Consider the following 24,638-nt stretch of genomic DNA (forward strand, 5'->3'; position numbering starts at 1 on the left):
CCAAACCATTACTAGTTCAAAACAAAATCTGTCCACAGGCAAAACTAAAAACACCTTGGTAAATCACAGATACACCTTCTTTCCAAAGATCAAAATGTCTACCTTTTCTATGGAAGAGAGACTGCTGGATATAGTCTGGTGCAAATGGAGAAAGAAGAACCTTCAACCACCTGTAAAGCAAGTAATTAAAGTAACTCTCAAGGGAAATAAAAACATTTGAAAGTTAACTAAACTGGAGGCTCCAAAATAAGAAAAATCTTTTAAGACTATTTCTACACGTAAAAAGTTCTTTTCATGTGGCCATGCAAATCCTGACAAAATTGTCAGAAAATTCAGAATTGTCACAATAATGCAAATCTCTCCGCACTCCACAGAATCTCAATTCTAATCTAAACAAAAGCACAACTCTAGTCTGTTTCTCTTGTTCAAATCTGTTAAATGATCTTCAATTTTAGCTTCATTAGGTAATGTTGATGAATATTTTTGTAACAAAGCTTTGAACTTTCAAAGTCCATAGCTCTCAAAAGCTGGCATACAGATATTCATTTAAGAGCACAAGAGAAACTCTGGAATCCAGAAGTATCCTAACTCACAGATATACAATGAATCATACACCAATTTATGAAAACATGGTCTCTAGCATATTAGCTTAGTGACTATTTCAACTTTTTTAATGCAGACACTATCAACAGAGTAAAATTTAACTATAAAGTAATAGACTCAGTTCTGCAGTAGGTGCTACTCTAAGTCACTTTAAGTATACTAAGGCATTTTAATATTTTAACTGTTGACTTTTGGTGCAAATACACACCTATACACAGGTAGGTAATAGAAATGGCTAAGATGCACCCTCAATAGTTGTTCACCATTTGTTTAAATATCTATTGGACATTTACATATTCATCACTAAATTTAACTACTGCACTAGGGATAAAGTTGTGTAGTAGATCATTCACTTAATAATAAGCATGAGACCTTCAGTTCAATCCCTAGCACTACTAAAAATAAATGTGCCCAATGAGCCAAATTACAAAAGCACTTCAGCATCCCCAGATGTTAACTACTTGCTCACCTATCTCGTGAATGGTTGAAGACCCTGATCTGTCCATGACGATAGATAAACTTTGAAATTTCATATGGCTTTAGGGAAATATGAAATGGAGACCATGTTTCTTGTCTTTCGAATAACTCTGGGTGATTACACACCTAAGAAGAGAAATGGTAAGTGAACATTGTCATTTGCGGACATCATTGCTGAATGTTAAACTTCCTGAATATTTACCTTCCCGTTTTCATCTAGTGCTCTATTTGGCATCAAGCCTAGAGTCCTCTCCAGGAAGCAGGTCAATAAAAACATCAAAGCAAATGACCTAAGTCTTACCTTCCTGAATTGCATGACTAAATTCATGAGGCTGCTGGTGGTGTTCTGTGCTTGTTGTGTAGAGCCCATTGAAGACTGCAGTAAGTCCTCAATGGAAATTTTATTCTTTAATGCCTGATATAAGAGTTTTTGTCGGCTGGTCAATTGGCAGTACATTAGAATCTCAATCTAAAAAATTTAAAAAAAAATTGAAACAAAATTATTTTTATATAGTTGTAAAAATCAGGTAAAGAATAACTAGTATAAACTTAAATTAGAAGACATATACAAACCAGATTATGACTGAAGAAACAATACTTACCTGAATTATTTCTATAATCCTATGATACAGACAATCATCTTGAAAACAATGTTTCTGTGACCCATTTCTCTTTTTTCACACACTAGATGTTCTCCCTGAATAATATTTTCCACTTAAATTTTTTTTTCTTTATCTGAGACAAGGTTTGCTTGTGTAGCTCTGTCTGTCCTAGAACTCTATCTGTAGACCAGGCTGGCCTCAAACTCACAGAGATCCATGTGCCCCTGCCTCCCAAGTACTGGGAATAACCACAACCACAACTGGCCTATCTTTCCAGTTTTAACAGCACCAACCATCACCCTTCACAGTAATTTCCAAATATCCCCACACCTATATTTTAAGTGCCAAATGTGAAAGGACTCTTAGTGTACAACAAGCACCATGTAGTACATCATGGAGAAAGAGAGTTTTTTTTTTTTCCACAACACAATAAACTTGTTAACAATATTATCATTCATTTGCTCAAAGATAATGATATCTAACTTTTAAAAAGACAAAATCTGCAAGGCATGATTAATCCCAGTACCTGGAATTCTGCAAAAAATAAACTCCTCATGCCCTGGGGCCAGCCTCAGCCTGGTATACACAGTGAGACTTTGTTTCAAAGGAAAATAAAACCATCCAGAGATCAGCATGAAACTGTTTTAGAATACATGAAAAGTTAGGGATGGCCATGAGTTGATAACTACTTATGCTGTTTCATGGGCACAAGTGGAGTTATTATATTATTTTATTTTTGTAATGTTTCAAACTCTGTATTAATCAAAGCATGGCCAGGCATGATGGCTCATACCTATAATCTCAATCGTAGGAAGCCTGTTCAGAGTTTGGTCACCCTATACTACATGCGTTCTAGGCTAGCCTATAGTGTTATGACCCTGTATAAAAATAAAACAAAACCAACTGGAAGAGGATTGTTAACAAAAGGAAAAGAATGTTACTTTGCCTTGACTAGATCCCCTATGACTATTCAAGTTGAAAGATCTTCTTAATCAAACTAATTATCCTTCAACTAAATATGTATCAAGAAAATATCCTGCGAAGAACCCTAAGTTGGTATCTACTAAGGTTCAAACTCATTAAGATTTTATTTCTTACCTTGTCAGATAATTCATTTTCTACATCTTTTTTTATTCTTCTCAGCATAAATGGTTTCAAGATCATGTGTAAACGAGAGAGTTGATCTGAAACAGGAAGTCCACAAATATGTACCATATACAAATAAACAACACTTCCTCTCTCCTACACCCTGCAAATGCCACTGAGCTCAAGGATTCTCTAAAAGAAATGAACTTGTTCCAAAGTAGAAAAACAAACATCATATTATAGACTCTGTTTACATTAAAACCCACTTTCAGAGCCTATTTGGGAGATTGCATCAAGACTGACTCAAAGCTAGAAGGAACTTCCAGAGTGTACTATGTAGTTTTTATGAACCTGACACAAAGTAACATCCCCTGGGGAGAAAGAACTCCAACTGAGGAATTCTTTCCCATCAAGACTAGACTTCGGAAACATTTTCTTTTCTTTTCTTTTTCTTTTCCTTCAAGACAGGGTCTCACTATGTAGTTCTGGATAATCTAGAACTTACTCTATGGATCAGGTTGGCCTCAAACTCAAGAGATCCACCTGCTTCTGCCTCTGCCTCCTGAGTGCTGGGATTAAAGACATGCACCACTACACATGGCTACAGTTTCTAAATTACTAATTAAGGAACCCCAGCCCACTGTGGACAGTGCTTACTACTACCCCTGGGCAGGTGGTCCTGGGTAAACAAGATGGCAGCTGAAAAACCCATGAAAGCAAGCCAGAAGGAGTGTTTCTCCACAGTCTATGCTTCAGTTTTTGCTTCAAGCATTCTGCTTCTGCTCCTCTTCTGAGATCTACGATGGTCTACAACTGGGACATGTAACCCAAGTAAACCCTCTCCTCCCCAAACTGCTTTTGGTCAGGAAGTTTTTCATAGCAACAGAAAGCTAACTAGGACACCATTTCCCCAAAATTATACTTATAGAATTTATTTATTTTACGGTGTATAGGTGTTTTGGCTGCATGCATGTCTGAGCATCATGTGTGTATGTAATGTTTAATGTGTTCAGGAAAGAGTGTCGTATCCCAAGTGACTAGAGATACAGACAACTGGGAGCTGCCATGTGCATTCTGAGAATTGAACCCAGATCCTCTAAAAAAAAGGCAGCCAGAACTCTTAACCACTGAGCCATCTTTCCAGACCCTGCTTAATTTTTCTTACAATTAGTAGATATCAAATTATGTCTACATAGTAAGAAACATGGCAGCCAGGGAGTGGTGGTGATGCATACCTTTAATCCCAGCACTTGAAAACAGAGGGAGGCAGATCTCTGAATTGAAGGCAAGGCTAGTCAAAAGAGTGAGTTGCAAGACAGCCAGGACTACATAGAGGAATCTTATCTTGAAAAACCACAAATAAAATAGCAACATGGCAAATTCTTAATATTAGGCAAATAGTATAAAACTACTGAGAAACAGGGTTAAAAATGTTTGCAATAGAAACAAATCCTAGGGCTGCTGAAATGGTTCAGTAGATGAAGATCCTTACCAATCAAGCCTGGTGACCTCAGTCCAATTTCCCCAGAACCCACACAGGGGTAAAACAAACAAAAGAACAACTCCATAACTTCCCTACAGCCTTCACAAGCTCACTGCAGTATGTACCTTCCCATTCAATAATTAGAAAAATTAAAAGAAAAAAATTTTAAATCCTCATATAGATGGAAAAATAACAGAGATAACCTCTCTATAACTTTTATTATAAAAACAAAAATGAAAAACCAATGACCTGTTATATGATTTCCCTATAAATATAATCTTCATTTGATGTTTCCATGGGAATGTGATGGTTTGAACAGATTTGGCCCCCATAGATTCATGTGTTTCAATGCTTGGAGGTGTGGTCTTATTGAGTGTGGTTTTGTATAAGTAAGGTACTGTGTAGATGGGCTTTAAGGTCTCCTAAACTCAAGCTATGCCCAGTAAGACAGTTTCCTTCTGCTGCCTAAGGACAAAGATGTAACTCTCGGCTCTTCTAGCACCATGCCTGTCTGAACGCTGCCATACTTCCTGCCATGATGATAATGGACTAAACTTCTAAACCTGTAAGCCAGCCCCAGTTAAATGTTTTCCTTTATAAGAGTTCTGTTGGTCATGGTGTCTTTTCACAGCAATGGAAACCCTACCTAAGACAAAATGCCTGCAAACCAAAATGTAGTATTTATTAAGTTTGATACATCTCACTTAGATTGACCTATTTTTTTTAACTCAGAGTATTTAGCTACTTTATTAATAGTATATTAACTACTTTATTACAGTTTTACCCTCAATTCTTGTAGGTTTACTGAAAGAGAAATTCTTCACACAGGAAAAAAATATACATTGTTGCCCATACTAATCTACTGAAAATAAAATTCAGAGCCAGGTGTGGTAGCTCCCACATGTAATCCCAGCACTTGGGAAACTGAGCCAGGAAATATCTGTTTGAGGCCACACTACATAGTGAATCCCAAGCCATTCTGGGCTGTAGCATGAGACCTGGATTACAGAGTCCTAAAACTCCACACAAAAAAAGGAAAGCCATAGCAGTACTTACTCTCATCAATAGCAGATTTGTTTTCAGCATGACTTTCAATGTCTTTGGAAAACCATTCATTAAATTCTTCATGCGAATCAAATAATGTTGGCATAATGAAATGTAGCAGAGCCCAGAGCTTAAAACAAAGGAAAAATATGAAACAGATACAGTGCCATAAAATGATACTGTGTGACTATATATTAAGGTTTGGGGAGTAGATTAACAAATGAATGTGTTTATGAGACAGAAAGAATAAATGAGTCCAAACACATGCTTGTTCAATGAACCCTAATACAAACAAACAAAAAAAAAAATGATGATTTCTCTATTAATTGCAAACTACAAATTTAGAAGTACAGACACTGCTCAGATTTTGTAGTATAATAGTTTTAAAGATGAAAGTCACACAGCTGATTCCACAACTGAACATAGTTTTGTAGCAGTATAACTAGCTGCTAACAGCACTTGAGCAAGGGCTACACAATTACAGCCTATGACGATATCTGGTTGGTCATATGTTTTCATGAGTAAAGTTTTATGGGAACATAGCCATAGCCATTCATTTACACTCTACGCATGACTGCTTCCATACTGCATAAACAAAAACAAGCAGTTGTTAACAGTGAAATGTACTGTCTATGAAATGTAAAATACTATTTCCTCTTTTACAGAAAGTTTTCTGACCCCTATTATAATGAATTCTAAAGAAGAAAAATTGAGGCCCTCAATGTTAGAGACTATTATTTTCCAATTCTAGAGTAAAAAGTTATCTGTATTAAGATGGGCAACACTTCTTAATGTGCTCAATATTTATTAAGGAAACAAAAGGAACATTATAAATTAATAAATAGTAAGAAAATAAGAATGCTTCCCACAAGACACTTAGGAAGCTACAATCTAATTCTTCTACAATGGTGAATATAATTTGTACAGAACGGTAGGAGTCCAGTGTGGGTACAGGTATCTTACAAAGATATACACTATTACCTTGACTAGTGCCTACCTCTGCCATGGTATTCTGAATGGGGGTTCCAGTTAACAAAAGCCGATTCCGACACTGGAATTGTAAGAGAATCTTCCAACGAACACTGTTCAAGAAACGGAGTTACAAGTTAACAATATGTCTTTCTGTAATTATGCTAAGACCCAACATTTCTAAAAGTGCTTTCCAAATAATACTTAAGAATCATATACTGAATCATGCACAAAATCAAAAATATACTTTAACAAAAATGAAGATAAAAATCCGAGCAGAACTGTGAGATTCATCAATACCAATGGTATTACGACTTAGGGGGGAAAAATCCACAAATAGGTAAAGTGGGAGACCCTTCTGGCTTTCCAGTTTCCTACTGTTCTTACCTTTAAGAAAGGAGAGGAGGAGGGAAAAGAGGAGAAAGAAGAGGAGGAAGAGGAGGAAGAGAGGGAGAGGAAGAAGAAGAGGGGGAAGAGGAGGGGGAGGAGGAAGAAGAGGGGGAGGGAGGAAGAGGAGGGAGAGGAGGAAGAAGAGGGGGAGGAAGAAGAAGAGGGGGAGAAAAAAGGAAGAGAGGGAAGAAGGAAAGAAGAAGATAAAGAAGAGGAGGAGGAAGAGGAAGAGAGGGGGAGGAGGAAGAGAGGGGAAGGAAGAAGAGGAGGGGGAAAGGAAGAGGAGGGGGAAAAGGAAGAGGAGAGGGAGGAGGAAGAGGGGAAGAAGGGGAAGAGTAGGAAGAAGGAAAGAAGAAGATGAAGAAGAGGAGGAGGAGGAAGAACAAGAACAACAACAACAAAAGTTATAACCATTCAATACATTCTAAGCATGATATTTAAGTCTCAAAAAAAAAAGTATAAATAAGACTTTCCCCATTCTGGTCAGGCAAATAGCAGAGGCACAGAGTATACTATGTTATATTCTGAAATTCCTGGCCTTTGCTGATTCTATGTGTAGATTCCCACCCACCCATGAGGCTAGTTTCTATTATGCATATTACCTGGAACTACTCTTCAGTGCCTGAGCTTCATCCAGTACCATGTATTGCCACTTGACCCTCTGGAAATACTTGACATCCTGTACCACCAGCTGGTAGCTAGTGATGACCACATGGAAGGGGGCATCCTGAGTGTATAAGGTCTTCTACAAATGCAAGAAGAAAAATATAGAAAAACATGTCAAATTTTTCAAGAACCATTTTTTATGTACATGTATGTGTAAATATGAGTAAGCATATACATGTGAAGATCAAAGGGCAATTTTCCAGAGTTGGTTCTTCTTTCCACTGTTGGTTCCAGGGAATGAATGCACATTATCAAGATTGTTCAGCACCCACTTAGTCAGCTCTCCAGTAGGTAAAGAAGAAAGCCTACAGTTGTGGTGCACATCTTTAATCCCAGCATTGAGGAGGCAAAGGCAGAAGGATGTTTGGGTTTGAGGTCAGCCTGGTCTACAGAGTGAGATCTTATCTTTTAAAAGGTAATAAAGTATGAACACTCCTTTAAAAGAAAAATGAAAGACATGCAGTGAGGTAAAATGTAAATGTCCAATGTTTTTAAAGCATTTTCTTTCAACTAATCTACAGTTCATGAAAGAAAAAGGAAGGTGGGACTGAAGAGACTGCTCAGTGGTTAGATTACTTAGAGCTTGCAAGATGGCTCAGAATCACTTTTAACTCTAGTTCAAGAGGATCTGATGCCCTCCCCTACAGCCTCTTAAGGATCCTGCATACATCTGTTGTACACATACACACGCAAATATACACTAATTTTTAAAAAGTAAATCTTAAAGAAAAAAGGTCTCTTTTTTTAAGTCCAAATGATTGTACAGGAAAAACATTTTATCAAAATAAAAATATATTTGCTCCATATCCAGAAATGTATTATAGATTTTGTATGCATGAGGCAAAAGAGAACGAAAGAGCAAGAGGATAGGAGAGCAAGAGAGAGAGAGGGAAATAAACTGAAACTGAAGTTACCTGACTCCAGAATCTCCGGATAACTTTTCTATCATGAGGATTTCCCCAATATGGTAGCACCTGGAAAACAGATCAATATATTATTTTGTTTTTGAGAGGCATTATCAATAATGTTACTCTGAATGACTTAGTAAAAAACTAGTAAGAGGCCAGCCAGTGGTTGCCCAGGCCTTTAATTCCAGCACTTGGGATGCACAGGCAGGCAGATCTCTGTGATTTCAAGACCAGTCTGGTCTACAGAGCAAATTCTAGGAGAGCCAGGACTATAAAGTACCTTGTCTCAAACAAAAACAAAAAACCTCTACAAATCACATTTTATGAGAAAAATAAAAAAGTTGTAAGGAGAAGAGGTCCTAATCATAACCACACGTTTCAGACACTAACACCAAATACACTGAATTGCCAGATCTCAGCATCACAGTTCTGTATCTGATAAAATTTATTTATAACCCTGAGTAGAACCTCCATCTAACAGGAAAGTAAACATATTTTCAACAACCTAAGAGAAAAGGCAATAAAAACAATGACTTGACTGTACTGGGGTCAGCAAACCCTTTGTAAATTCTAAGCTCTGCAGTCCATGTGGTCTCTGAGAAAACAATTCATTTGTTTTAAGAGTATAAATCAATCATTAATGATACATCAACAAAATAGTGTGATTATAAGACACTGGATATAAAATATATCCAAAAGATACATATTTGAATTCCATGTTGTGTATTATTGAGGTATGTTTTAATCAGTGATTTAAAACTGTGCAATTTAATCTTAGTTTACAGACAGACCACATAAAAACAGGTTTCTAAATAACCAAAAATATAGTATTTCAATACATATTTCAGTAACTCAATTTGGACATATGCCCTATAGTAATGAAGACAAGACATGCAATTCAAACAAAAATGTGCATGAATGTTTATAATTCGGTGGCTAAGAGCAGCTAAAAGGTGAAAAGCACACTAAAATACACAAAAGAGGAGCAAGAACCAAAATGATATATACAGACAATTTTTAGCTATAAAAAAGAAAAAAAGAATAATCATTGATAAGTTACATTGTGGGTGAACCTGGACTTTTTATGCTGAATGAAAGAAGCCAAACATCTAAGGCCATATACTGCATGGTTTCCAGTTACATGAAGTATTTGGCAAATAAAGATTTGTTTTCCAGAGGCTAGAGGCAAAGGGAAATAAAAAATTACTGCTTAATAGACATAGGTTTAAGGGTAGGGCAAAGACAGTAGGGATGAGAGCAGGGACAGCTGTAAAACACAGTGAATATACTTAAAACTACTGAACCATACACTTAAATCTTTACAAGAGTAGGGGTTTTTTATTACACTTATTTTATATGTATGTGAATGTGCATATATCCACATGTGCATACTCATGTGCCACAGCACACAGACAAAAGCCAAAGGACTGCATGCAGAATTTGGCTTTTTCTCCCATCTGAGTGCTAGGACCTGAATTCAAATCTCTAGGCTTAGTGGCAGTGCCTCCACTTCTTGGTCTAGCCTGCCTACCCTGAACAATGGTATTTTTTTGGTTTGACTGGCTTTTTGAGACAAAGTTTTGCTAAGTAGTACTGGTTGGCCAGGAAATTTGCTACATAGATCGGGATGGCCTTGAACTTGTGGCAATCCCCTGCCTCAACTTCTTGAGTACTGAGATGACGAAGGTATATACCGCTCTCTTGGGAAAATGATACATTTTTATAGTATGAATATTTTATAACATAAAATAAGTAAAAGAGAAAATCCAAGAGGGGACACTTATGACTAGGACACCAGATTCTATTTTATACCTCTATGCTAGTATTAAAATGAAATTCAATATACAAATATACAAGATGGGTACTGCATATGCACATGAACGTTCAGCTCCAGGCATTAATGAAAGGAGAAATATGAATGAAGATTTAAAGCAGTGGTTCTCAACCTCCCTAAAGCTACAACAGTTCTTTATGTTGTGGTAACCACCAGCCATACAGGTATTTTCATTGCTACCTCATAACATATTTTGCTGCTGTTATGAATCATAGTGTAAATATCTGATATGTGGAAAATCTGATATGTGAACCCTGTGAAAGGGTTGGTTGACACTGACAGATTGAGAACTGCTGCCTTAAAGTAATACCATACTGCCATCTATTGGCCAGTGGAGGAGCAGCTCAAAGCTACAGTGGCTGTAAGAACTATTTTTTGACATTGCATTCAACATGTATCTAGCCATCATTTGAAAAGAAAAAAGAAAAAAAACAAAAAGAAAAACAAACAAACAAACAAAAAAAAACCCAAGAATATTATTTCAATTTTCCATATGTCCAAAAATTCATGAGAAAATTTCATTGGAATCAATCTCACATCCTTAGAGAACTGAAAATAAGTCGGCCTCACATGTAACAACATTACAGGTATGGGCCAACATGTCCAGCACAAAAACTGTTTACCTTGTGTCTACATCATACTCAAATTTATACAACACACTTCTTGATTTTTGTGAGGCAGGGCTTCATGCTGGCCTGAAACCTACTTTACATCTGAGATGCCCCCAGTCTTGGGTCCTTCTGCTTCCACCTTCCACATGCCAGGAAACGGATCACTGCTAGTTTTATGAAGTGTTAGGTGTTAGGGATCAAATTTGTGGTTTCATTTATAGCAACCAAGCAGTCTATCAATTGACCATTATATCTAGTCCAGTCAATCTCATTTTTTTCCTCTCTGAATTAGTTGAATCTTTTTTTTCGAGACAGGGTTTCTCTGTATAGCCTTGGCTGTCCTGGAACTCACTCTGTAGACCAGGCTGGCCTCAAACTCAGAAATCCTCCTGCCTCTGCCTCCCAAGTGCTGGGATTAAAGGCGTGCGCCACCACTGCCCGGCGTTAAATCAATTTTTACATTATTTATGTTAGCCATTATAAGCAGGAGCAAGACTAACTTTAGAGTATCAAGAAAAACGAATTATTATGAACAAACTAAAATACAATATAAAATTCGGCAAAATCTACTTTGAAACAAGATGGCTATTTCTATCATCTCACCTTGACCATCAATTCATATGAAAAATGCCTCAAATAACTTAAATTGGACTTTGAATTTCTCACTTATGTAGTATAAAGATGTATATAGGCTCCCTTATTACTCTCATAAGTAATTTTTCTAAGGAATGTAAGGCAGCTGGGAATGATGACTCACACTTCCAGCACTTGGCAGGTTGAGACAAGAAGATCAGGAGTTTAAAGTCAGACTTGCCCAGTCACTCAGCAAGTTCACGAGCCAGCCCAGGTTACACCAGACAATGTCCCAACAAAACACAGCAAAACAAACAAACAAAAACAAACAGCTAGATGTCATGTTTCACCTAGAATCCCATCAGTTAGAAAGAAAAGCAGGCTGACTGCCTACCACAAGTTCAGAGCCAGCCTGGACTACATAGTGGATTCTAAGACAGTCTCCTGGAATACTGGGGGTGTAGTGTAATTCTGTCTCTAAAACAGAAGTAAACAAATAAAGCAAATAAAAATATAAGGGACTGGATAGGTAGTTCACTTTGCAGAGTGATAGTCTAGCATGCAGGAAGCTCTGTGATTGATTCCTAAACCACACAAACCTTGTGTGGTGGCATACACTTAGAAACACTGGCTACATAACAAGTTGCAGGACAGCCTATGACACGGAAGACATACATATGGAGGCTGAAGAGATGGCTCAGCAGTTAGGCGTACCTACTGCTCTTCTAGAGCACATGAGTTTGGTCCCCAGAACCTGTATCACGGAGCTCACAAGCACCTGTAACTCCCTACACATAACTATGCACATTCAAAAATAAAAAAAGAGTAGGAAGCACATCTTTTATCCTAGCAATCAGGAGACAGAGAAGAGGGAACCACAAATAAGAAAATGCCTCCATAATCTTGGCCTATGTACCAGGTATGGTAGCACATGCCTTTAATCTCAGCAATCTGGAGGTAGGGACCAGTGGATCGCTATGAGTTCAACGTCAGCCTGGTCTACGTAAGAGTTCCAAGACAGCCAAAGTCACATATAGAGACCTTGTCTCAAACAAACAAACAAACACCAAGATTAGCCTCTAAGCAAGTCTAAGTTACTGTCTTGACTGATGTGGGAGGTCCCATCCTATAGGGAGCAGTGTCATACCTTCAGGGGTGTTATTGAGTGATGAAAGAAAGCAGGCTGAGCAAACCATGAGAACAAAACAGTAAGCAGCACACTTCCAAGGCCTCTGCTTCAGTTCCTGCCTTCAAGTTCCTGACTCATGGGTTCCTGTTCAGAATTCCTTAAATAATGATGGAATATAAAGCTGTGAGCTAAAATGAACCCTTTCTTCCCGTGTTGCCTTCGGTCACAGTGTTTATGACAGCATCAGGCATCTAAGGCAATTAGAAGGCAGCAAAACAAGGGTTGGAAGCTTATCTTAAAGAACAAGAGCATCTTTACCTTAAATTTAGGAACAAATCTTGTAAACTCCTGGTGCCAATTATTAAGTGTAGAAGCAGGTGAAATTATCAAGAAAGGTCCCCAAATGTTTTCTCTCTGCAACAGAAAATGGGGTCAGTCAGCTGTAGGAAAACTGTTTAATCCTAAAAAAATCAATTAATGACAAGAGAAGTTTAAAAATAGGTATTATTGTAACGAGAAACTGTGCCTATCTCCCAAGTGTCCACACATATGCATTCAATGAAAAGCAAGTTAGTATAATAAAGACAGACAAGGGAGGTAAAGTACTAAGCAATGACTCTCATGACTTTTGGGTCTTATTTCATTCATAAAATGTGTATGACAGGGGCTAGAGAGATGGCTGAGTGGTTAAGAGCACTGACTGCTCTTCCAGAGGTCCTGAGTTCAATTCCCAGCAACTACATGGTGGCTCACAGCCATGCAAGGGGGTCTGATGCCCTCTTCTGATGTGTCTTAAGAGAGCAATGGTGTACTCATATACATAAAATTAAATAAATAAATCTTTAAAAAAATATGTATGACATACTGATTTACTTTCATTATTTTCTACTATATTATCACAATTTCACTTTTATTAAATTAGAAGAATGTTACTTTTTTCAAAGTATGTATTACACATTTTCTCATTTAATTCTTATAAAATCTGCCAGGTGGCAGCAGCGATAGTAGTGGTGGCAGCGGCAGTGCAGTCCTTTAATCTTAGTAACTCAGGCAAGTCTCTGAGTTCAGGCCAACCTGTTCTACAGAGTTACAGGACAGCTTATACCTGACCAAACCCTGTCACAAAAAAAAAAAAAAAAAGAAAAGAAAGAAAGAAAGAAAGAGGAGGAGGAAGAGAATTATTATTATGATTATTATTACTGTAAGGTATATATTACCGCTGGTTTTGAAAAGGTAGAAAACTAGGCACCAGAGATTTAAAGACTCACTTCAAAGACATTAAGTGGGCTGACTATATGACATGGCTAGAAAAAGCAGTGTTATGATGGAAATCCAGTACCAATTCTTGCAACCATAAAATCCTTAAAAGTATATCAGTACTTCATAAAAGGAAGTAAAAAACAAGAATTCTAGCTATACTTGTTCAAACATTGTCCTGGCCCTGCTGAGAACAAAAAAGGTCTAAGGCAGGAGAGATGGCTCAAAGGTTAAAAGCACTGGCTACTCTTCCAGAGGACGTGAGTTTAATTCCTAGGACCCATATGGTAGCTCACAACTGTCTGTAATTCCAGTTCCAGGGGATCCAACACCCTCAGAAATATATGCAGATAAAACACCAATGCAAATAAAGAAATCATTATAAAAAAAAAAGTCTTCAGATGTAGCAACAAGTTCTGCTATTTTGATACACTACCAGGAGTAACACTGTTTTTAAGTGGCTCATTGTTGATGGTGATGCAGGCCCTTCATTCTAGTACTTGGGAGAAAAAGGCAGGCAGATCTCTGGGTTGGAGGCCAGCCACATCTATATAGTGAGGTCTAGGATAGCCAAGGCTACACAGAGAAACCCTGGTTTGGAAAAGAAGAGAAGATAAGCTAAGCCCAAATTCAGGAGAGCAAGACTGACAATTCCATCTACTCACCTCAGCCAGATGTGCCAGGAGGGCAATGCTCTGTACAGTTTTACCAAGACCCATTTCATCAGCAAGAATTCCATTAATACCCTGAGAGACAGAGAGAGTGAGAGACATGTGGTCAACACCTGACTGCACCACATAGAATTCATTTCACTTAATGCCAAAAGAGCTAACAAAGACGGTGGACAAGTTTCCAAGATTAACTGGAGAGATACTCAGTACCATGACTATTAATCACTACTATAATGGTTTCTTTTGCCAACACTACAGATATATGTGTGATTCATGACATAGTAGACCAACACTAAGGCCAGTTCTTTACTTAATGCAGCACATATTAAGAAAACACTGGAGTTTACCAATACCACCTAAGACATAGTATATACTGGATACACACAGAATCTCCAAGTTAGAAATATAGATAGATATACCTTTCTGACTCTAGCATGAAATTGAAGTTTTAGAAATGGAGAATGGTTCAATGGTTAAGAGCACTCGCTGCTTTTGCAGCGGATTCAAGTTCAGTTTCTATGGCCCATATGGCTCACACCCAGCTCTAACTCTGGTTCTAGGGATCTAATGCCCTCTTTTGACCTCTATGCAGACTGCATGCCTGTGGTGTTGTTATATACAATACAGGCAAACATTTATATAGACAAAATAAAAACAAGTAAATCTAAAAAAAAAAAATAAAAGCTAAAAGTGAACTCACTTCACAATTACATTCATCAAAAGAAAAACAGACATTATAGTAAAAAGAACAGGCTTAACATAGTTCTAACATTTACCTGTTCATATAGATTTGCTAACCAGTTCATGCCTTTCAGCTGGTAACCTTTCAACTTGCCATTGAAAATAGTGGGTTGTGGAATATCCTCACCAGCCCGGATAGATGGATTCGCTAAGCTATAACTCTCCCCAAACCCGGAGCCAGACTTGTCTGCTGCCCTAAGGGCAGCTGCCCGACTTTCTTTTGCATCTTCATCAAATGACCTTGTCTGGAAAATAAAAAATATCAAGAAAAATATGTAAGAATTAAAAAAAAAAAAAAGAACATAAAATTCATTAACATATTTTACACTGTGCTAAAAAATAGAAGTTTCTAATATCTTATTGAGTTAATGTAACAATTATATTAAAATGTTTTTATTAACATACTAAAAGCTATATTACTCACCAATTAAAAATTTTTGATACAAGAGTTTGTGTCCATAAAAGACTATGCTAACCACAATTAGAGTACATGATCTAAACATGACATGGATTAAAAACTGTCATTATCAAAGTCAATGTTCTGTAAAGTAAACATAACTAGTAAATATTAAAAAACAAAACAGGCTTGTATACAAAACTGAATTGAAGGAATTGTGTGAAAGTGAAACTTGTGTCTATTCTGTTTGTTATTTGAGACAGGGTCTTTCTACATAGCCCTGGCTATCCTGAAACTCAATACACAGATGACCAGGCTGGCCTGAAACTTAAAGAAATCCTCTACACTACTCTGCCTCCCAAGTGCTGGCACACCATCACACCTGGCAGTGTCTAGTCCTAATCCTGACAATGTAGCAGAAGGGCTCCTCTGCACACACTGAACTGCATTGTCTTCACTCATTCCAACCCAACTGCAGTTCCTTACTGATTTTATTAAAAATCATTAGCTCCTTGAGGGCTAGGAAACGAGTCAGAAGAGCGCTGGCTGTGTGCAGAGGACCTGGGTTCAGTTCCCAGCACATACATGATAGCTCACAAACAACCTTACTCTAGTTCCAGGAGACCTGGCACTCTCTTCTGGCTTCTACAGACACCAAGGACACACATAGTGCAAATATACACTTGCAAGCAAAACACTCATACACACAGAATAAAAATAGATCATTTTTAGAAAACGACTAGCTCAGACATAAGAGAGGACAAACTAGTGCTTGAGAGAAAGAAAGCAGTTACTTAGTTTCCTTAAGGAATAGGACTCTTTCATTAAACAACCCATGATTAGTCAAGAGAATACAAAACAACAAAAAATAGTTGTAGCTCAACTATAAACCTTTCAACATTACTAATAATAAAAATTCTATACATGTGAACACTTGTTATTCTGCTATCCCAAGCTATTAGCACTATTCTAAGGGATGGCTCAGTAGATAAAAGCACTGACTGTTCTCCCAGAGGACCTAGTTCAATTCCCAGCACCCACATGGTGGCAATAACCATATGTAACTGAAGTAAGGAAAGCCTTCACCCTACATATAGTCTGAGTCTCACACACACTCACCCACTTGTACACACACACAGAAAAGGACCTCACCATACATATGGACAGGGTGTCATACACACATATACACATATACTTCCACAAAGAGAGAGTATTCACCCTACACACACACACACACACACACACACACACACACACACAAACCAGTACATTTAACTGAAAACAATGAACACAGAATAAAATAAGTATAAAGAAAGAACATACAAGTAAGAAACTAGCACATTTCCCGGGACAATGACACTATACCTTTTCTTTCCTTTTTTTTTTTTTTTTTTTTTTTTTTTGAGACTGGTCTCACTATGTAGCCTTAGCTGGTGTAGAACTGATCTTATACACCAAGCTAGCCTCAAACTCATATAGATCCACCTGACTCTGCTTTCCTGAGTGCTGGGATCAAAGGTGTGGCCACCATGCCCAGCCTGCCTTTTCACTTAAAGACTTACTCGAGCTTGGTGAATATGGTAAGCATTTTCAGCATTCTTCAGGGCCTGGGCTTTAAAATGGTTACTATCTGAAAAGAGAAAACATGTAGATTATCACACTTAGTACTATTACCGTCTTCAAATATTTATCCCACACATAAGTGGATCCCCAGTTTCCCATTGTATTTATCCTAAGGCTAACAAAAGACAAGGAGTGGGCAAGAACCTAGAGACAAGTAAGGTGTGGTGTGGTGATATACAACTTCAATCCCAGCACTTGTGAGGAAGAGGCAAGCAGGTTTCTGTGGGTTCCAGGCCACTCTGTTCTACACAATGAGGTCCTGGACAGCCAGAGCTACGCAGTGAGACCCTATCTCAAGAAAACTTTCAACAAAAATAAACAAACAAAAGAACCTAGAAGTATAAAGCAGTTGTGGATGTCTCTTGTCTCTAAGAGTGAGAGCCAGCACACAAAACCCATCCGGTAATTAAGATCTACAATCTCTCAGGCCTAGGGTTTCTTTATAAATTGATCTCAATTGCCAGGATACGCAAGACCAACATGCAGATTCAAAATTATATTTACGTGGGGAGAAAGCAAATGAAATCTATACATGTGTTAACACTCAAGATACTCTGAAATATTTCCATTTCTCCTGCATTTCTAGGTCAACACGATCTTAATTACTACACTGTGAAAATACACTTACCATGCAACTGAAGATGACCTCTAACTTCTGATCTCCTGCCTAACCCTCTGAGGTATGAGATCACTACCCCTGGTTTATATGATGCTAGGTATCAAGCCCAGGGGTTCATGCAGCTAGGCAAACACTCTATCTCCCTACTGAAAGTTCTTCCTTAAGTTACTTTACAGGCTTCCTTTGCAGACACACATATATTTCCTGCTCCAGTGTAATGTAATAAATCTCCCTTTTCTGAGTATATTATCTATGAATTAGGACAAAACCTCTAAGAATTTTAACATACACAACCTTGATATGAAAAATGAAGGCTACCTGCTTCCTCTACTTCCTGACTCAGGACTTACCATAGTCTTCTTGGGTGATGTTAACCACCACTCCTCCTCCAATGTCAATTTGTCTCTGGGTAGAACTATCTTCTAGTTTCCTTAAGATTTCTTCCTGGATTCCATCATGACCCATATCACGTTTTCGACTCATGAAATGAGCATACAATTCTGTTTGAGTGATTAAGAAGTTGAGTTTTCGCTGTTGCCTCTTGGCCTAAAGTAAGGGAAAAATTGAAGGAAAGAACATCAAAGTCATAAATTATATGTAGTCAACAGAATTTAGCAAACCTTATAAAAGCCTCCATATAATCCCTTCAAAACCTTTCTACTTTAAAAAAGGCAACTCTTGCTAATGAACAACACATAAACACACAAAATAAACACAAAAGGAATAAAAAATAAGGAGAAGAAAGGAAGTGAAGAGACAAGAAAAAGAAAGTAAATGTCCAGAAGAGGCTACAAAACTCCACTCTGAAAAAGAGAAAACCACATCATCTAATCCTGACTCTCTTTTCTGGACTTACCTTTCTTTCCAACTGCTTTACCAATGTCAAAACAATTACTTATTCTCTATTACTAGACATACAAAGCCTAGATCAGTTGAGAGACATCACATTCATCAATAGTAATGGTGAAAGTTTAAAAATGGTAGATGAAAAAGTGGATAGGTCTCAGAAAACTAAATTGTGTGCCGTCCCTATGTAACATAGCCTGAAACTCCAGTTTCAGGGAATCCAATGTCCTTTTCTGGCTTCTGCATACATGTGTGTGGTGCACATCTACATACAGGCAAAAAAAAACGCCCACATAAAAAAAATTAAAACAAAAAAAGAATACAGAAAAGGGTTAGAAACTCAGACCCAAGTGTACCTGTGAGTTTGAGGACAACCTGGTTTATATCACCAGTTCCAGAAAAGCCAGAGCTACTATCTCAAAGGTTAAAAGCAACAAACTAAATCCTTAGTGCTAAATACAGGTTTTAGAATTTGTATTGCCTTTGCCTGGCAGTGGTGGCACATGCCTTTAGTCTCAGTACTCAGGAGGCAAATGCAGGCAGATCTCTTGAGTTCGAGGCTTTCCTGGTCTACAGAGTGAGTTCCAGGACAACCAAACTACACATAGAAACCCTGTCTTGAAAAGCAAAACCAACCAGACCAAAAAACAAACAAACAAACAAACACTCTCAAAACAATACAAAACAAAAACAAAACAAAAATATGTTTGCTTTTGCCCCACCTCCCGCATTTCCTCATCCAACTTCCGCTGCTCCAAAGCTTCCTTCTCTGCTCGCCTGCGGTGCTCCTTCTCCACCTTCTCATACTTCTTCCAGTACAGAAGCATCTCCTTGGTTAGGCGCCGCGCACGAGGCAGAGTCTCCTTACAGTTCTTCTGTGCTTGCAAAGCAGCTCGACGCACTTCTTTCATGCATTGATGGGCAAGCTGCAAACAGCATTATTATTGTAACAGAACGATCCAATTCCAAAAACAGTTCTGCCTGGACTTTAAACCAGTGTCCCTCAATCTTCTTAGTACCTACAATCCTGCTAAGAAAGTGATTATATCTTTCTCTCCTGCTTTGATTAATACCCCTGAATAAGACTCAGACCCCTGAGATTAAATATTCTAATTACGATACCTATCCACATCTATCACTTTAGATAAAACAAAGTATACTTACTATGGTGGAACTCTGTACGCATGAAATTTCCCTTTACTATATTTATTAGCTTGAGACCCTCACAAGACTGGACCCTTGTGACTTATTCCTTTGTGAAAGGTAGGAAGAAATTACAAGGCAGCAAGCACGTGAATGAGGGAAGAGGCAGCTACTGATGTGGCTACCTAGGCAGTGTGCAGGAGAGCCCATTGGTCTGAAGGATATATAGTTAACGATTCGGGTGGGGGAGAGGAGGTTGTGGCTTTTCTTTGGTGGTGTTCTGTCTGTAAATTGCCCATGTATCTGTAAGTAACTCCAACTAAACTGAATGGTTCACCGGTCCTCGGCACCCTAACTGGAATGACCTATTCCTTCACATTTCCTCAGAAAAACTCATGTAACAATGGCAAGGACCTGTAATTTACTGTGAAGTTACAAAGCACTATTACCACATTAATAATAAATATAGTTATAGACATCACTGTTTTTTTTTTTTACATGTGAGGCATATTTTAATGTATCCTTTATTCACAAAAACTCTATGAGAGCAGTGTCATCACAATCTCCATTTTACAGGTAAGGAAACAGAGATGCTGAGAGCCTAATCTGAACAAATCAGACTAAAAACATTACCTCATCCAGTCCTTACAACAAGCTATTATTGCTGCTCTCAGATGACTTTTCACATCCACATTTCTCTTTTTAGGTTACTATTGGGGGCGGGGGGCAGTTGTGTGTACAGGTGCGCATGCACCATAGTACATGCATGAATGAATATTCAAGGGCAACTGTGGGGAGTCAGCTCTTTCCTTCCATCAGCAGTTCCAGGGACTGACCTCAGGCTGTCAAGCTTGCCAGAAAGTGCTTTTACCCACCAAGCCATCCCTGTGACCCCCATCATCAAAAACTGAGTACTGATCTTAAAGAACTAGAGATTAATTTGACAGAGAAAGTTCAAAATATGAGAAATATGAGGAAGAACAATTTTATTCATTAAACAGAATGAGACTACCTAGATGGTTCTTTACATACTATCCAATTTATGACCAATAGATCACAGCATACGAATAGTGAGAATAAGCCCAGAGGAGAACACATAATAGACAATATAGAAAAAAAAAAAATGTTACCTTTCGGCTATTGGTAAGAAATAAGTTTCGAGCTGAAGACTTCTGCTTGTTGGCCTAAAACAATTGAAAGTAATATTTAAGATTTATTTCTAAGTAAAACTGTGTAGCCTTAATTCCTGAAGGAATGAAAAATGTCAAGTACATATAATACAAATACTTTTAAAAGTCATTCAGAGTACTATCTGGCATACCATAAAACTACTAAAATACCAGGAACAAGAAGCTACTGTTGAAGCTACCTTTAATCTTATTTTAGTTTTATGTGTGTATGTATGGTATATGCATGTATACGTGTTTGAGTGTATGAGCACATATCTGCACATGTGTGTAGAGGCTAGCATCAGACGTTGGGTACTTTGTTCTATCACTTTGCTACTTATTTTTTGAGGCAATGTCTCAATAAACCTGGAACTCAGATTCAGCAAGCTACAGAGATCTTCCTGTCTTAGCATCCCATGAACCAGGATTATAGGCACATACCACAATGCTTGGCTTTTTATGTGGGTGCTGGGGACTAGATCTCAGGTTCTTATACTATTTCAGGAAACAGTCTACAAACTGAACCATGTTTCCAGCCCTTTAAATAATCTGTATACTTCTAGAGAGAATGTATAGTATGGACTAGCATACTATAACCTGATTCAAGCATGTTGCTTTCCTGGGTCAATGTACAAAGCTGAGGCAGCAGGACACCAGATATAAGGATCATTATAAGAAACATAAAGTCACTTTCCAGTTTAGTGTACTAGCTCTACCTCCAACACGAGCAAACTACTGCCACAATTACTGAGACTTTGACCATCACCAAAGCCTCATCTTCAGTAACAAATTATAAGGCAAACCTAACATAAGGTGACTTAGCAGCCCCTAACTCAGGCTCTGAATCTTCCTCTTCCACTTAAAAGTAACAACCCTTCAATAAAGAACCCTGACTAGCACTGAGTGTGGTGGCAACTACTTTTCATCTCATCACTCAGGAGGCAGATGCAAATGGATCTCTGACTTCAAAAGTTCCAGGCCAGCAAGACTGTATAGTGAAACCATGCCTCAACGACATGTCCATTTAGCTCAGGATGAGATAAAAGAGGCAGTGCTCTGCCTACTGAATCTCTCTGCCGTGCTAAATAAGGGGTTGGAAGTTTCAGGATACTGAAGATGTCTTAAAAGCAATTCTAAAGTGATCCCACCTCAGGGGATTTTTTTTTTTCAGCCTTTTCTCAGTAACTTCTTCTTACTAATTCATATGTTACATTTTTCTCTTTGACACTAATCTCAATTATTCTTACTGAAAAATCATTTATCATCTAATGGCATCATCTGAAGCTTCCTCAGACACTAAGGCATATTTTTTTCCCTTAATGTTCTGACTAAGAACAGATCATACACAGATCAAACTGAGTATGGTAGGCTTGCTGGTGATAAGCTCTACCCACTCTATGGTCCTGTAGAGTTCATTTGGTCTTTAGTTTTACATAATATATTGCTTTCTTTTATTACATATTCTTTGAGTATAAAAATCATGGAGACACACATTTAGCCTCTACCCGTAAAAACTGACTGTGTTACACAGGTAAATACATGTTTGACTTGTTTCTATTACATTTGGCCCTCCTCTTCTCATCTCTAACATCCCCATTCACCCACATGCTGGTCAGTTTTATTTACTTTGCTTACTTCTGGGGGTTCTAAGAAACATCACAAACATCACTGAATGTCTATAAGTTGATGCTGTCCCATTCCTGCTACCTTCTTCTTATCTCTCCCCTTCACTCACTCACTCACCCACCCATTCACTCACCTTTGGTAGTTCCTTTTTCACGATGCTCAGCCACACTTTCCTGCGGCGAGCATTAAGCTGCTCAATGGATAAGTGTTTCTTCTTGGTGCCAGGCGGAGGTGCATCATGAGAAAACTTAGCAAAGACTTTGGTCTGGTGATGGTGGTGACGTGGAGACTCCTCAGAGGAAAACTCTTCATCGCGTCGTCTTTTTTTCTTCACTTTTTTCAACTTAGCTACAAAGGAAAGAGATTCTTAGAAGGCTGGACAGAACCAGCGAGTAGCCTCATCATTTGAGAAAACAACCAGGAGCTCTGTTCATTCTACTAGAGGCAGGCAGTGTTTCTGCCTTCTATCAGGCCAATAAATTTCCCAAGAGAATCTCACTAACTTAAAAAGAACACTGGACATTGACATTCCCTTTGTTGACATGAAAAACTAAGACTAAAACTCAAAAACCAAATGACTTGAACTCAGCACTGTGGAATTGTTTATAAAGCTGAATCACTGGTGGCCTCAAGTGACAGTCACAGGATGGAAACCTACTTCCACTTGGTGGAAATGCAAGGCAACCAAAGAAAATAACAAGAAAAATTGCATCAATTGATAGGCCAATAAAATTTTTGAGGAAAAATCAAATGGCACAAATAATTTACACTGAGAAACAGAGTGGAAGATAAGAAAAGGAGGGTGTGGAGAAAGAAGGGAAGAAGGCTAGAAAAGATACTTTTTGAACAGAATTCCTATCTTCAGGGAAACAAAATCTGCCTTGCACAGATACCTTAAAATTCTCTGGTCCCATGTCCTTCCTGCTTTAATAACTGCTCAGAGGTCAGAAGGAAAAGAAGACATTTCCTGGCAAACATGCAGAAACTACAGAGGCTCATCCATCAGGAGTGATTCTCTTAACCTCTGACATCACAGCTCTAACTCATTCTGCTCTCCTGTCAGTCTTCACACTTCCCCAGGGAAAACCAACTGCTTCTCATCTCAGAATACTCAACAATGGCAGAGTGTACAAGATAAATGAAAGGAAACTATTTTTGCCTAAACATTTGTGTAGCAACCTATAGCTGTAGTTTTGTTTCTTGGGTTGGAAGGGAAGGAGGAGGCTGTAAGACAAGGTCTTAGGCAGCCCAACGTGAACTCTGCTCAGCAAACTCCTGCTTCTACCTACCAAGTGCTAGGATTATAGTCGATGTGCTTGCAATCTATAGTTCATAAGTCTTTCTATGTCTATAAAAGACCACACAACAAATGTAAAATAAGGTCAATAATGTCAGTAATTAGAAAAAAAAAGAGACTATAGTTTTACAGATAAAAGTAATTTTCTACTAAAAGTCAAAATGTACCACACACAATTCTGAGATGAAGAAAGAATAAATATACTTACCTTTAAGCTTCTTGTCTTCCTTAAATTTCTTCTTTTTGGGTCCCAGCAAGTGACGCTGTTGCTCATAGAAAGGGTCGTATGTAGAGAGCAGGCCTGCACTGTAGTACTGGTACTGCTGCAACTGAAGCAGGCAAACACTGTGATGGGTCTGCCTGTGTTCCACAACACAGCCTTGAAGTCATCTTAATTAAAAAAAAAAGCTAAGCCAGAGAAAAATCATAGCTCCTAATAGTTTCCCACAGAGACTAATTAGTAAGAAATTAGTACATCAAAGAGAATTTCTTTAACTCAGAAGCAAAACAGGCTCAACTGCTATACACAAGACAGACTGCTGGAAAGAACTTTGGAAGGAAATCCTTCGGGAATCTGAATTTCTATCCTATCTTTTTTTCTTTTCTACCTTCTTCAACTGAAGTTCGTGTAGCCCAGGCTGACTTGAACTCCTGATACTTCTGCATCCATACTCCAAGTACTAGAAATGCAAGTATGTACCACTACACCCAGTGGGTGCACATCTGCGATGAAATTCATTACTTACAAAAGGATTTCCCTGTAAGCTGGTCATTTCGACATTTGGGAAGTAGAGGCTAGGAATTCTAGGCCAGCCTGAAGTAAATAAGATCTTTTCTTATATAAAACAGAAAACAAAGCAAAAACACAGTAACA

General features: G+C 38.1%; 1 protein-coding gene across 1 annotated transcript in view; it reads right to left on the minus strand.

The window, feature by feature from the left end:
* The window catches only part of Ino80 (INO80 complex ATPase subunit), an 86,166-nt gene that overhangs the window by 38,333 nt on the left and 23,195 nt on the right, over positions 1 to 24,638 (minus strand). Inside the window, exons 6-22 of the mRNA XM_034495774.2 lie at positions 23,973 to 24,093; positions 22,601 to 22,815; positions 20,803 to 20,856; positions 19,252 to 19,455; positions 18,034 to 18,229; positions 17,004 to 17,071; positions 15,080 to 15,289; positions 14,298 to 14,378; positions 12,694 to 12,789; positions 8,235 to 8,294; positions 7,257 to 7,399; positions 6,293 to 6,377; positions 5,308 to 5,425; positions 2,781 to 2,866; positions 1,382 to 1,549; positions 1,073 to 1,206; positions 103 to 170 (exon numbers count right to left, since the gene is read on the minus strand). Of these exons, the coding sequence (XP_034351665.1) occupies positions 103 to 170; positions 1,073 to 1,206; positions 1,382 to 1,549; positions 2,781 to 2,866; positions 5,308 to 5,425; positions 6,293 to 6,377; positions 7,257 to 7,399; positions 8,235 to 8,294; positions 12,694 to 12,789; positions 14,298 to 14,378; positions 15,080 to 15,289; positions 17,004 to 17,071; positions 18,034 to 18,229; positions 19,252 to 19,455; positions 20,803 to 20,856; positions 22,601 to 22,815; positions 23,973 to 24,093 (2,107 nt within the window). The remainder of the gene's footprint in view (positions 1 to 102; positions 171 to 1,072; positions 1,207 to 1,381; positions 1,550 to 2,780; positions 2,867 to 5,307; positions 5,426 to 6,292; positions 6,378 to 7,256; positions 7,400 to 8,234; positions 8,295 to 12,693; positions 12,790 to 14,297; positions 14,379 to 15,079; positions 15,290 to 17,003; positions 17,072 to 18,033; positions 18,230 to 19,251; positions 19,456 to 20,802; positions 20,857 to 22,600; positions 22,816 to 23,972; positions 24,094 to 24,638) is intronic.

This window comes from Arvicanthis niloticus, chromosome 2, assembly GCF_011762505.2.
Source record: "Arvicanthis niloticus isolate mArvNil1 chromosome 2, mArvNil1.pat.X, whole genome shotgun sequence".
NCBI lineage: Eukaryota > Metazoa > Chordata > Mammalia > Rodentia > Muridae > Arvicanthis > Arvicanthis niloticus.